This window comes from Gracilinanus agilis, chromosome 3, assembly GCF_016433145.1.
Source record: "Gracilinanus agilis isolate LMUSP501 chromosome 3, AgileGrace, whole genome shotgun sequence".
NCBI lineage: Eukaryota > Metazoa > Chordata > Mammalia > Didelphimorphia > Didelphidae > Gracilinanus > Gracilinanus agilis.
In genome coordinates this window covers 369,523,591-369,537,437 of record NC_058132.1, presented here as the reverse complement: position 1 = coordinate 369,537,437, position 13,847 = coordinate 369,523,591, and the positions used below count along the sequence as shown (strand labels likewise).

The 13,847-nt window shown below is 41.2% G+C and overlaps 1 protein-coding gene and 1 non-coding gene across 2 annotated transcripts; both read left to right on the top strand.

Moving 5' to 3' along the window:
- The first annotated feature begins 2,670 nt into the window (after positions 1-2,670).
- On the top strand, positions 2,671-13,313 carry NFKBIZ (NFKB inhibitor zeta). Its single transcript, XM_044670114.1, has 12 exons — positions 2,671-2,971; positions 5,457-5,596; positions 6,251-6,281; positions 6,387-6,493; positions 6,594-7,387; positions 7,927-8,032; positions 8,741-8,887; positions 9,131-9,194; positions 9,849-10,018; positions 10,607-10,717; positions 10,848-11,015; positions 11,748-13,313. The coding sequence occupies exons 1-12, from the start codon at positions 2,671-2,673 to the stop codon at positions 11,799-11,801; spliced, it is 2,193 nt and encodes a 730-aa protein (XP_044526049.1). The 3' UTR covers positions 11,802-13,313.
- LOC123243480 lies at positions 5,170-5,304 on the top strand. Its single transcript, XR_006506002.1, has one exon. It is a non-coding gene; the product is annotated as a small nucleolar RNA SNORA2/SNORA34 family (small nucleolar RNA).
- Positions 13,314-13,847: the final 534 nt, after the last annotated feature.

Here is a 13,847-nt window from a genome sequence, read left to right as displayed (position 1 = left end):
GCTCCCAAGACTAACTATGATCACTCTATGAAGATGGTTCCCATCCAGCCCCAATCTTTCTCCAATCCAGTAAACATTTATCTACCTGAGTGCCTACTTTTTTCAAGGTACTGTAATGGTCAGTGGGGATCAAAGACAAATTTTTTTTCAATTGCTCCTTTTTTCTAGGAACTTCTGATTTTCTTTATGGTTGCTAGATAGCTCTACCTGGATCTTCTGATTTGGTTTCTCAAGTTTAGTAGATTCAAAATTGAACTCTTGATTCTTCCCTCCTTCTAAGCTGTCCATATTGTCCACTCATTAAGGTTCAAACTTTTAAGTTCTCTTTTGCAACTCCTTTCTCCTCCTTCCCCTCCCTCCAACTTAAATGAATTTGTAAAATGCTTAGTACAGTGCCTGGCACATAGTAGGTACTATATAAATGCCCTTCCCTTCATCTGGTTAATTGTTAAATTCTATTGATTTTGTTTCCACATCTTTCAAATCTTTTCTCTTTTACTCAGATTGCCTGTCTCCCTAGGGCAATACTGATGAACCTATGGCACAGGTGCCAAAGATGGCATGTAGAGTACTAGCTGTGGGCACAATGTCCCCCCCCCCCAAGTTCCTTACTAGAAAGACAGCGGGACGTGGGCAGAGCTGCTCCCCTCCCCCTCTCCACTGTGCATGACAACATTTTTTTCACATTCCTCACCCCTCTGCCCAGCAGCCAATGGGAACTCACAGTGGGTAAGGAGGGCAACTCACAAGCAGCTGAACTGGAGGGAACAGAGCACCAGTGCCACTCCCCTCCCCCTTTCTACACTCCCTGAGGACATTTCTCATTTCACCAACCACTCTGTCCAGCAGCCCAATGGGAGTGCTTCCTCTCTCCACTGTGTGTGGGAAGTGGGGGTGGGTGGGAGTGCTCAGGATGTGGGGGGAAGGGGCATGGCACTCCTCTAAAAAATTCACCATCACAGACCTATGGTATCACCTCTGACTTCCACTATTGTAGGGGACATGATCACATAACTCCTCCCTGCCAAAAAAAAAAAAAAAAAAAAAAGAGCATCAGGCTCCCCATTCCTTTTAGGATCAAATACAAACTTCATACTGACACAGCAGGTCTTTTATGGTCCAGCATCTTACCTGCCCTTATCTAGAATTACTGTTCCCTTTAAACATTGTAAATCAGAGCCAGTTTATACTGGTCTCCATCTCTTTTAGTCCTTTTTTCCTCCATACATTCCGCAGGCTATTTCTAAAGCCCCAAGCGCTACCCCTTCACCAGCAGGTGCTGAAATTTTTTTCTTTTCTTTTAACTATGGCCCAGTTCTAGGGCCATTTTCTCCATGACAGTATTTGCTGGTCCCTTTGGTACATCTCCCTTGTCGTAGTCATACTTGACCTCTATAGAATGGATTTGCGTCTTAGTAGGTAGTAAACTCCTCAAAAGTGGGGACATTGTTAATGCCAATCATTTGAACAAAAAAGGCATTTATTAAGCTTGTACAAGGTACTAGACTCGAGGGCTAAGAGTTAAGAGTCCAAAGAAAGTTTAAAAAACAGTCCCTGCCCCCCTTCCCCCCCCTTGCATTCTAATGGAGAAGTGGACAGGTAAATGATTAGGTAAATACAAGATTTATTGAGTAGATAATGTCAGAAAGGAACGCCCAGACCCAGGGTGGGGTTAAGGAGCTGGGAGTCGTGAAGGTAAACTCAAATGAGAAAGGTCCTACCGCGTGGGGGAACCTGGGAAAATGGATCCTGTTGAAGTTGGGATTTGAGCTGAGATTTGAGGGAAATCAGTAAAACTAAGAGGCAGGGATGAGAGGGAGAAAGAATCACCTGGGCCTGGGTTTCAGGAGTTAAGAGTACCTTGCATACAGTAGGCGCTTCATGAAAGTTAAACGCAACGAATGAGCAGTTCTGGCACGCCTGGCAGAAGGCAGGGTCAAACTCGCTACTTTGAGAGCAGGCTACTTTGTGAACTTGCCTTCACTCTTCAGGGCTGTCAGGCAGCAAGAGGGAAAATTGGATTGCCTGGCTCTCACCCCTCCCTTCTGTAAACTGCCTTTCCTAAACCTTTGGGAGTGCGGGCCAGTTTTGTGGAGGAGGGGGTGTTCAGGGAAAAAGTGCGAAAGGAGTGGGAGGGGGATGGTGGCGGACTGTGGCACGGACAGGTCTACTGGAGCCAGGTGGAGGTTAAAGGAAAGGTCGATTTGGAGCTGGAACCCTACCCAGGCCTGGTGGAGCTGGGTTGGGCGGGCCCCGATGGGGCGGAGGAAGGGAGGGATGAGGGCGGAGGGGAACATTGCCTCATCCTGTACATTTTACTGGAAACCTGCTGTGCATCCGGAGGAGGAGCCGCCAGGCTGTATCCCGGCTGCCGCCCAATAGGCTGATTTGTCCTGGAGAACCCGACCGCCCCTCCCCTACTTCCCTTCCCCCTCTCCTCCCCTCCCCCGCCCGCCTATAATTCGCGGGAGTTCGCGGCCGCGCCTAGCTGAGTTAGTTCTAAGTGAGTGCGTGCCACGTTTTTGCAGCTCCCTGTGAGGACTCCAGCGAGTCCCCAGAGCAGCCTGAGTCCGTGTCTGCTGTCCCACTGGTGCGGGGGTGGGGGGCAGTGCGTGGGAGGGGGGCGAATTTGGGGGCACACCCGGAACGACGCGTGGTCTGCCCGCGAGCATGATCGTGGACAAACTGCAGGAAGACAGCCGCGGCGGGGAAGGGCTGCTGGACGGCGCGGCCGGCGAGGGCGGCCTCATGACCAGCCCTCTCAACCTGGCCTATTTCTACGGGGGATCGCCGCCGGCTGCGGCCTTGGGGGCGAACGAAGTCAGCTTCTCGTCTTCTGGGCACTCCACGCCCGGCTCCCCGGGCTCTGACTCCTCCGACTTTTCTTCTTCTTCGGTCTCCACGGCCTCGTCCTGTAGCGCTGTCGGAGAGTCCCGGGCCCGAGGGGGCCCCCGCGCGGACCGTGTGCCAGGTAGCCCCCAGCGCCCAGGGCCTTGGAATACTCAGTGCAGGGAGTCCGCGAAGTTGGGATTGAGAGTCAGAGGTAGTGGAGGGGGGTGGGCGAATATGTATACTTGGCAGGAACTTTAATGGTTTCGCCATATTAACTTGGGGGAAACTGAGTCCCGAAGCGGGGAAGTGACTCACCAAGTTAAACAGAAATCAGAGTTGTCATTTTCGATTTTTTTGATATTTCGATGAGAGTAAAAGAGAACAGGAATTTTAATGGAATGATTTATGCCTCCAAGGTTTTGTCTTTTTCTAAATTGCCGTAAAAACGAAGTACAAAGTTAGAAAAAAACGACAAAGTACAAAACACTTTCAATACATTTATGATGTAATTAAGACATTTTGGGGTATCATTCTAGCTTTTGAAGAATTATGTTCTGATACAGTTAAATTAATGATATTTGCCAAGTTGCTTAGCAATCGATTGACATACACTGATTTTTAAAGTTTGTTTCTTTTAATTGTGAATTTATATCTAGCATATGCCCTGCTCAAACCATCAGCCCCATAATAAACTCGGTCACCTTTCTTTTTGTTTTCTTAATGAAAAGAGGGTTTTATTATTGGGGATGTGGAGGTCAGGAAGAGATGGCAATTGTATCTTTCAGGAGGATTAAAGATGCCTTATCAGCCTTAATGTTTGTAACCCTTTAAAAATTTTCTAGTCGGTCTTTTGCCCCCAGCCCAAATTAAATTTTTTGTTTGGCTTCTTATCATTTGTTCGAAAGGGCCAAGTTTTCCACTTGGGAGTCTTGTTTTTTAGGCCACTCAGTTGACTTTTGTTTTAATAAATTGTGGCTACCCAGTGACTGTTAACTGGTAGGATCATAGGAGTTAGATCATGAGAAAACATAGGAAATTAGTGCTTTTGTTTTACAGATGAGGAAACAGGTCCACTATGGAAAGTTGGAAAATTGGGATGATTTCAAATCCAGATCCATTATTCAGCTAGTGCTGTTGATAGGCTTACACAGGATCCTTAGGTTATGGAATTTAGGGTCTTTTTCTTGGCAATGTCTGAGTCAAGCTGTTTTGCTCATTTCCTTTTTCACTTAATTAAAAAAGTGTTTTAAACCAAACATTTTTTCCTTTCCTTCCAGTTTTGGCTATTGCCATGGCTTGGTGTTCTTCTCTAAAACTTTCTTCATATTAGATTTTTTTGTGTAACCTGGCATTTCAAAGCTTAACAAAGCAATCTCATGAACTTCATTTACTCACCTCTAATCCTCTAGAGGTTCTTTCCTTCCCTTTTCTTCCTTTCCCCTTTTCCTATCAAATGCCTAAAATGTTCCACTTCCTGACTTTTTCATTGTTTATTTAATGAACAACTCATCTAAGAGGTTATGACACAAGTGGGTCATAAGTTTCTAACATTGGCAAGTTTGAGCTCTAGTTCTAAAACAACAGCTTATTTCCTTTTTACTAGGAAGACAAAACAGATGATTCTGAAAATCTTTTTAGGAGGGGAAATCCTCAAGAGTATTAAAAAATATATTAGTGCATAAATCCAAGGTTTTTATAAGTTGAAACCACAGGAAGAAATCTATTTTGCCTGTTTTGTAGGTTGGAAATGCCAGACTTTTTAATCTCTAGGAGAACATAAAAGTCTTTGTTTGAAGAATCCAAGAAAATTGCTTTAATACTTATAGCAGGCTCTAGGGGATAAACAGCTTTATTCCTATTTTATAGAGGGTTAGGATTTGAGAGGCACAATAAGCTGTTTCTCAGATAACTTAGATCTAGGGTTACCATCACTCCTTTTGTGAGAGAGCAATTTTTGATTTCCTCAAAGCTTGAGATTATGCATATGTGTTTAGGGGTGGGCTATAATGATGGTAGTGTGGACTCAGGGGCTAATAATAGCTCACATTTATTTGATGCTTTAAGGTTTGCAAAGAACACATACACAGCTGTGTACATATGTGTGTACGTGTACTTTGCGAGTTACCTATCGATATATATGCATTCATTTGATCTTTTTAAGAACTCTCTATCCTGTGAGGTTGATAACTGTAATTGTCCCCATTTTATGGATGAGGAAACTTCTGTTTAGGAGAAGTTCAATGAATTTTCCGAATGTCACACAGCTAGTATTTGTTGGCTATGTAGTCTCTGAGAAGTCAGGGAACTTTTTTCAGAGACTTGCTCGATGATATTAGGCAGGCCCTGAATCAAGGCCAATGGTTTGCTGTAGCTATTGGTTTCAAACAGGAGCCCAGAAGAATGTCTCCCCATGGTCTGTTGGCCATTCTAGATCCTAGTGGGGAATGGCCAATTCAGTTGGAAGAGACAGTTAACCCTGCAAACAAAAGAAAGAAAAAAAAAATGCTAGTAGGTCTTGATCTATTGGTTAGGAACCTCCTTAGATAGTGGTGTTTAGGGAGATTATATATATAGGTTTTTTGAGTTGGATAAACTTAAATATAGTTTCTTTTTTTCATGAGCAGGTGAGCACCATATGGCTGGTGGAAGGCAACAGAGAGGACCCTTTCAAGGTGTTCGTGTGAGAAATTCTGTGAAGGAACTCTTGTTGCATATAAGAAGTAGTAAGCAGAAGTCTCCTGCTCCATCTGTGGATGATTTTAAGGTGATTCCTGGGTGGTGGTGGTTGTTTTTGACATAGGGTCTGTGCTTATATTGTGTTCCTAACTAGATTCACCTAGTAAGATGTTAGAGGGAATTTTTGTGGAAGATAAAGGAGTGGTACTGGCATGAATGAAATTGCAGTGAGTTAGCAAAGTTTTATATTGCAAATAAAAACAATTGAATCGTATTAATTTCATTTTCAACTTGAATTGAGACTGAGTTGAAGATGAGGGATGGGGAAGTTGTTATGGAAGCGGTAGAAAGAGGTTGAAGGTAAATGTTAATGGAATTGATGTTTATACTTTATGTCACTGGGTTAATAATTTATACTGAGAAGTGCCTGAGTGTATTTAAAAGAGCTTCCATCAAAGGGTCCTCTTTGGGTTGTGGAGATGATCCTTGCTTGTTGTAGGCCATGCTAAGGAAATGTAAGCTCTGCTCCTACATATCTGGGAAGTAAAAGCTTCTGTCTTCCAACAGCTGGTCTGGAGCTAAGTTCAGAGAAGCATATTACCAGGTTGGCCCTAATGTGATGAATGTTTTGGCCATAGAACCTCATAAAAAGATCAAGTCATAAATGGAGTTGCAATTTGCATTGGTGCAGGAAAATGTCTATGCTAATATTCCTTAAAATTTTGTGTTTTTCTTCTTGTAGGCACAAAGTGTGACTACAGAGCAGTTTCCAGGTAAGGGATTTTTGTCATATGGTCTAGAAAGGTCTTTAGAGCAAAAAAATTTAACTACAAAGAAGAAATTTTTAAATGACATTTAGAAATTCTTTTTCTTGGCAGAATTAAAGACAATATTGACACATAGTGGGAAAAGGAAGGGAGCCGAACCTGTCTCCGATGGACCAGTTTGCAAAAGGCCAGCTATATCATTGCAGACCCAGATTTTGGTAAGTATTTTGCATTTTCATCTGTGAGACAAGTTACCTATTTGCAGTATACTTCGAGAAGGGAGCCAATTTCAGATATGGTTAATTTTCTCTTTTCCAGACACCACCCCAAACTCCAACTCCTGTGGATAGCATGGAAGATGTTCATATTAATGAACCCAAACAGAACAACAATTCTGATCTGCTTCAGAACATTATGAACATTAAAAATGAATCCAGTCCTGTTTCCCTGAATACAGTTCAGTTTAGCTGGATGAGTCCGGTGGTTATCAATCAGAGCTCCCCTAGGGAGCAGTATCAGGATTTCCATGGAGGCCAGATTCTTACTCCACCGCAGAAATACCAGCCATTCCAAGTCAACAGTCCCCCACAAATGATGGAGCAATCACAGATATATCAGTTTTCTTCTCCTCAAAGCCAAGACCTGCAACAGCCCTATAGCCACATTTCAGTCCCAGAATGTAGTCCATATTCTGGAAAACCTCAGTCTCCTACTTTTGAACCAAACTTATTTGATGGGCAAGACCTGCTTTTCTGCCCAACACAAAGCTTTGCATCTCTCCTAAGTGGTACTGGAGAACCCGAGAATATTGCTCTCCCCATTCAGACTTCACCCAATGCTCAGCAGCAGCAGCAGCCACCAGCGCAGCCAAATGCTATCAACACCCAGAATTTTAACCTGGGGCCAAACAGTGCCTGTGATGTCCTGCGTGGGCAGGATCTAGGCTTAACACCTTTAAATGTTTCCCTGCCACCAGGGAATATGACTGGAAATTCAATGAACACCACACAGTTAGGAAAGTCCTTCTTTCAATGGCAGGTAGAACAGGAAGAAAGCAAACTGGCCAACCTCTCCCAAGACCACTTTCTTTCCAAAGATGCAGATGGGGATACGTGAGTATAGTTTTTTATTTTAAGCATGTAGTTTGGACAGTGGCACTTTTTTTGCTGTAGGAAACCCAGAATTCCTTTGAACATATTTGATTCAATAGTTAGCTAACTGTCTCAATATGCTTAGTTTAAAGGCAAGCTGCCATTGTAGAGATGGCTGTCCCTAAACATCACATGATTTACATTAAAGTGGGAAAGTGGGAATGTATTCTGTGGATTATTGTACATTTGGAAGGAGCAAACAGCAGACTGTAGTGTGTGTGTGTGTGTGTGTGTGTGTGTGTGTGTGTGTGTGTATGTGTGTGTGTGTGAGAGAGAGAGAGACAGACAGACAGACAGACAGACAGAGACAGAGAGAGTGTCCATGGGTTATTTGCTTTTCTTTAGTCTGTCTAGGTGTCCTAGTCTATTGGAGGCATTAGTAAAATATCTGAAGGGACCATCCATTTAGAATGTATTTTAGTTGAGTTGGTCTGTCCATTACAGAAGAGAGAAAACCTAAAGTCATTTATTCTTTCTTTTTTCTTCCTCCTGTCCTCCAGGTTGCTTCACATTGCAGTTGCTCAAGGACGAAGGGCCCTGTCTTATGTTCTGGCTAGGAAGATGAGTGCTCTTCAGATGTTAGATATTAAAGAACACAATGGGCAGGTGAGATTCTTGTTTGAAATAGAGATTGTGTAACTTGGGTTCCTGGGTGAGGAGACCCTTGGGTTTATATGCAGAACATGATCTGTGAGCAGTTTCCCTATGAGCCCAATCCAAAGAGAGGCTATTAGCTGAGGTTTTGAATAATCACTAACAGTAATCTTGAATTATTTGGCCAAAGAGTAGCTGTGGAGCAGTAAAATTAGCCCTTTCTAGTCTTTAAACACATTGCTTCCTAATCAGCAAACATCTATTAAGCACCTGCTGTGTGGGGAAAAAAAAATTCATTAATTCCTGCCCCTAGGAGCTTGGTAGTAGAATTTTTGGGAGGTGAGAGTGTGGGGAAGGTCTCTTAGTTCTTTTCCTTTAAAAATTAAACAAAACAAAACAAAACATTTAGCCTCTACTTCTAAGGCATAAGGAGCGGTAAGGGCTAGGCAGTTAGGCCTAAGTGACTTGTCAAGGGTCACAGAGGTAGGAAGTGTCAGATGTCAGATTGGAACCCAAATATTCTTGACTCTAGGCTGGCTCTCTATCCACTGTAGCTGCCTTGTTTCTCCATTAAAAACAACAACAACAACAACAAAAACAACTCTTGCCTTCAATCTTAAATTTTTGTAGAGGCCTCTTATTTCAAACCATATTTCCTGTTAAACTAATTGCATGAGAAAAACAAACATTGACTTTCTTTTCCTCTCTGAATGACCACAGAGTGCCTTCCAGGTAGCAGTGGCTGCCAATCAACACCTCATTGTGCAAGACCTGGTGAACTTGGGGGCCCAGGTGAACACCACGGACTGTTGGGGAAGAACCCCACTGCATGTCTGTGCTGAAAAGGGCCACTCACAAGTCCTTCAGGTAAGGAGACTCTTTGACTGGATGAAGCACTTCCACCCTTCAGGGTAGAAGTGTATGCACTTGGAATATTTCCTTCTCTACCATGTGGGGAGACCTTTTGATTTGATTAGACTTGGTCATTTGGTTGACCCAGGGAATTAACTTGAGCTGTTCAACACACACTTATACTTTTTTTTCACCTTTCAGATTCTCACTCAGTCTAAGGAAGCCTGTTATTAAATGTTGATTTTGTTTATTTTGCAGGCAATTCAGAAGGGTGCCATCTGCAGCAATCAGTTTATAGATCTGGAAGCAACCAACTATGATGGTGAGTGGTTAATTGTGAACTTACTTATTATAGGCTGACCTAGTCTTGAGCGGGTATTAAGCTTATTAAATATGATAGGATGTGGGAAGCTAAAAGCTAGGCTATCCTTTTTCATAGCATGCAGTTTGTTAGGATTTAAATAAAAAGGCTTACTTTTAAAAAAAATTTAATACAGAGGCTTATGAAGAAGCAGAGGTAGAGAGAACTTTATAAACCATCTAGTTGAACTTTCTCATTTTTCAGATGAAGAAACTGTTTATAAGCAAATTTGTAGATTTCCTCTTCTGGAAAATGGCAGGGCTGGATTGCATGACTTTTTCTTTTTTTAAAACCCTTACCTTCTGTCTTAGACTCAGTACTAAGTATTGTTCCAAGGCAGAAGAGTGGTAAGGGCAAGGCAGCCCAGGGTTCACTGACTTGCTTGGGCTGCAAGGCTTTTAAGGTCTTTTCCAGCTCCCATTCTGTATCATTATGAGTCCAGTTACCCTTTGTATTCCCTTAAAACCCATGATTCTCTCATTAACTACTGTAGTGGGACAAAAAAATAAACCACGAACATTTGAGACTCTTAAACTCAAGTGTTTATGTAAGCACCATTTTTGCTGTGAAATCGGATGAATGGCTGCTTCAAGATTTCGTGATTTCTCACATTAGGTCTGACTGCTCTCCACTGTGCTGTGGTGGCCCACAATGCTGTGGTTCATGAACTCCAGAGGAACCAGCATCATCGCTCACCTGAAGTCCAAGAGCTACTTTTGAAGAACAAGAGTCTGGTTGACACAATCAAGTGCCTGATCCAGATGGGAGCCACTGTAGAAGCTAAGGTGAGTGCAGAGAAGATGCCTGGGATTAGAGGCAAGGCCGCATGAGGAGTGGACAGGAATTGGGCCAAGTCACTAGACCTTTGGGCCTTAGTTTCCTTACCTGTAAAATTAGAGGCAGGCAGTTTGACTCAATGAGTTTTACATTTCTGTCCCCACTCCAAAATCTATGATCCTTTGGCCTCTGACAAGAGATAAAAAAGAAGGTGGTTAGTTACAACACTCAAAAGTTCATTTGTGAGTTTTCTTAAAGCCTGATGAAATGTTCCATTTAGATTTGGGGACCTTATGAAATTTTTAATTAGCTCTTAACACCTTTCATTACTGTTCTCTTCCTTTTTCCTTTCAAATTGCTTGGTTCTGAATTTAGACTGTTAGTTGAAAGGAAGAAAAAAATCCCACATTCCCTTGAAATTGAGTTTGAAATTTAATCTTTCTTTGGCATCCTCTAGGGAAGGTTCTATTTTCTTTTCCCATGTATTCTTCCGAGTGATTAGTTAAGTGTTGGGTTGTTGCTTTATGCTTATTTTTTCTAAAAATTGGCTCACATTGCATATGTATTCATGGTTTTTCCTTTTCCCCTTTGACTAGGATCGCAAAAGTGGCCGCACTGCTCTTCATTTGGCTGCCGAAGAAGCCAACCTAGAGTTGATTCGCCTCTTTTTGGAGCTGCCTAGTTGCCTGTCTTTTGTGAACGCTAAGGTACTTGTTTAAAGCTTCCTTAACAGAACTGGCAAGTGGGAACAAGCCTGACGTCAAAGCCTTAAGGCTTTTGGTTCTGGGGTAAAGTCCCTCTTGCTGACTAGTGGGTATTATTTCCTCTCTTCTCCAGGCTTATAATGGTAACACTGCCCTCCATGTGGCTGCCAGCCTGCAGTATCGAGTGACCCAGTTAGATGCCGTCCGTCTACTGATGAGGAAGGGAGCTGATCCAAGTACTAGGAACCTAGAGAATGAACAGCCAGTTCATTTGGTTCCAGATGGCCCTGTTGGAGAACAGGTAACAACAAAAGGAGGAGGGAAAGGATTTAAACATTTATTAAGCAATTCTGTGTGCTTGGCATTATGTTAAGAGCCGAGGCTACAAAAAGAGGCAAAAGACAATCCTTGCCCTCAAGGAGCTTATAATTTATGGGGGAGACAACATGCAAACGTATAATGTATAAAGTAATCTTTGTAGCGGAGAAATAAGAAATAATTTAAAACGGAAAGAATTAAGAGAGATTGGGATAGTGGGATTTTAGTTGGGAGTTAAAGCAAGCCATGGAGGCCAGCAGTCAGAGTGGAAGAGGGAGAGTGCCCCAGCCAGAGAAAATATCCGGAGTTGAGAGATGGAGGATCTTGTTCATGGGTCAGCCAGGAGACCAGTGTTAAATTAAGAAGGTGAGATAGTATGATTCTATGAGGGAAAAATGGTAGGGTTAAGTTTGCATCTCAGACTTGTAAAAGTGAAATTATTTTTTACCTTAATAGACTTCCAAGGTCACTGTGTAGAGCAACTCACTTAAACTCTGTAAAATGAAGGCTCGGACTAGTTGACCTCCTAGGCCTCTCTCAATTCCAAACTTCTTACTTGAAAGGATGAAAAAAAACTTGTCCAATGTCCTTATAATTTACAGATTGACCTCTTCATACCCCACACAAGGTGTATGAGGAAAGAATGTCACCCACTTAGTTGCATTGCCTCCTGAAAGAGAAAAAAATCTAATGATATTTATTTATTTATTTCCAGATAAGAAGGATCCTGAAAGGGAAGTCTGTTCAGCAGAGAGCACCGCCATATTAGCTCCATGTGATCTGAAAATCTGTAGTCAACACTCACTGTCAGTTAGGCAGTCCTGTTATATCTGTAAATAGACCATTTGCCCTGTAAATGGCAAATGTAAGTTGTTTCTGTGAAACAAAGATATTTAGTTCACTATTATATAGTGGGTTATGTTAAAAGAGAAACATTTTAAAAAATTTAATTCCTCTTAACATATTGGAATTTTACATTCCCAGGTGGCTGGGATCTAAACACTTGGACTTATATTTTTTAGTGGTTAAATTGACTAGGTAGGAGAAGATTTTTTTGATTTGTTAATATGAGGCATTTATCTGTTGGTGCCAGTTTCAAAGTGGACAATTCACAATTTTTTGGGGAGGAATCAAATAATTTAAAAGAAAAAATGAATCTGAAAATAACATTATGGTTGCATTTTGCCCAATGTGGCACTATGTGGTTAAGCATGTAACATGTATATAGGTGTTTAGCCTTATGAATAGATTAAACACAAGGATTGTTGAAATTTTCAGTGTATGTATTTGCTTTCTCTGTTTCAAAACTAGATTAGGTGTACACGAGGCATTAGACAAATGACTACTCCAAATTTTAAGTGACTAAAGATTTTTTAAATGTATTAATTATTGCTGATACAGATCTAAAGAAGCTTTTGTTTTTTAGCTACCCAGCAAGTTTCTGTGGAGAAACTGAATGGAGAAATTGGCACATTTTGAAAGAGTTTCATTTAGTACATTATCTTGATATTTTCTTTTCATTCTCTGAGCTTCTAATAATTCTTCTGATAAGAATTACATGTTCTTGAGGACAACAGTTATTTCCTTCAGGATTTTTGGGCTGTAGGAATAGCATAAAGTCAGCATTAAAGCAATGTTAGTCACCCAGATATTTTTCTTCTTAATAAATGTACTAATGATAATGTATAGTCATTTCATATTTATTGTATAGTGAAAAATATTCTATTTTATTTTTTAGTTCTCATAATAATGTTAATATACTCTGTTAACACTGCCTGATTGCCAAGGTACTCAATTTAACTTGTACAGCTATGATTACACACTAATTCCTTTAAAAAAAAAAAGACAAAAAATTTTCATAAATGATGGGACAGATCTTTGTGACTAACTTAAATTCCTTTAAAAAAGATAGCTTTTGGTTTGATCACATTGTTTGACCAAGTATGTCTTGTGGACAAAAGTTGTAAACATTTGGCATCAATGCATGTGGTTATGATGTATACGGTTGTTTACTTCAAATAACTTCATATGGATTTAAATAAAAGTTTTAATTCAGTTATGCTACTGTTTTAAAAGTGTCTTCTCTTCCCTTGGAGCCATTAAAATCTTAAAAGGGATGGCAAAAATTGGTGCTAGATCAGTTACTGACATTGTTGAAGAAAATAAAACATTTTATTGTCGCTGTTATGTCCACCTCAGGTCTGTGAGATGCTGAATAGCATATGCCAAATAGTTATCCTCTAGAAGTTTGTATGTTAATGCATCTTCCGTCCAGCAAGATATAAGACCTTAATAGATCTTGGACCTTTTTAGATTTTGGGTTCCCATAATGTTTGTAGTAAAAGGAAGTTGAGAGTTAGAGATTGGAATAAGCATAGGGCAAAGAGAACGTGGTTAGATATACATCCATCAGACCTAGGGGAAAGGGCTGTATAATCGAGCCAACAAGAGGTGGCATAGCATAGTGGATAAAGAGCTGGCTTTGAAACCAGGAAGATCAGCATTCAAGTCCTGTTTCTGACATGCTAGCCTTGAACCAGTCATAACTTTCAGTGCTCTGTGGCCCCTGTATAAGATTAAGTTGAAGAGAGGCTGACTTGCATTGACAGTGGGAATTTTTCACTTGAGCTCCTTATAACAATGAAATCACATGTCCAGTCCTTATTCTTCAATGAGGCAGTAATAGATGTTTCCATTAGTATTGGTGAGAATTGTTACAATTTCCCCTGTTTTCTGTTTTCACGAACCTACAACCATAAAGGTCCATGTATGTTCTATCTACTACACTATTTTATCTATCCCCTTTCTATTCTTA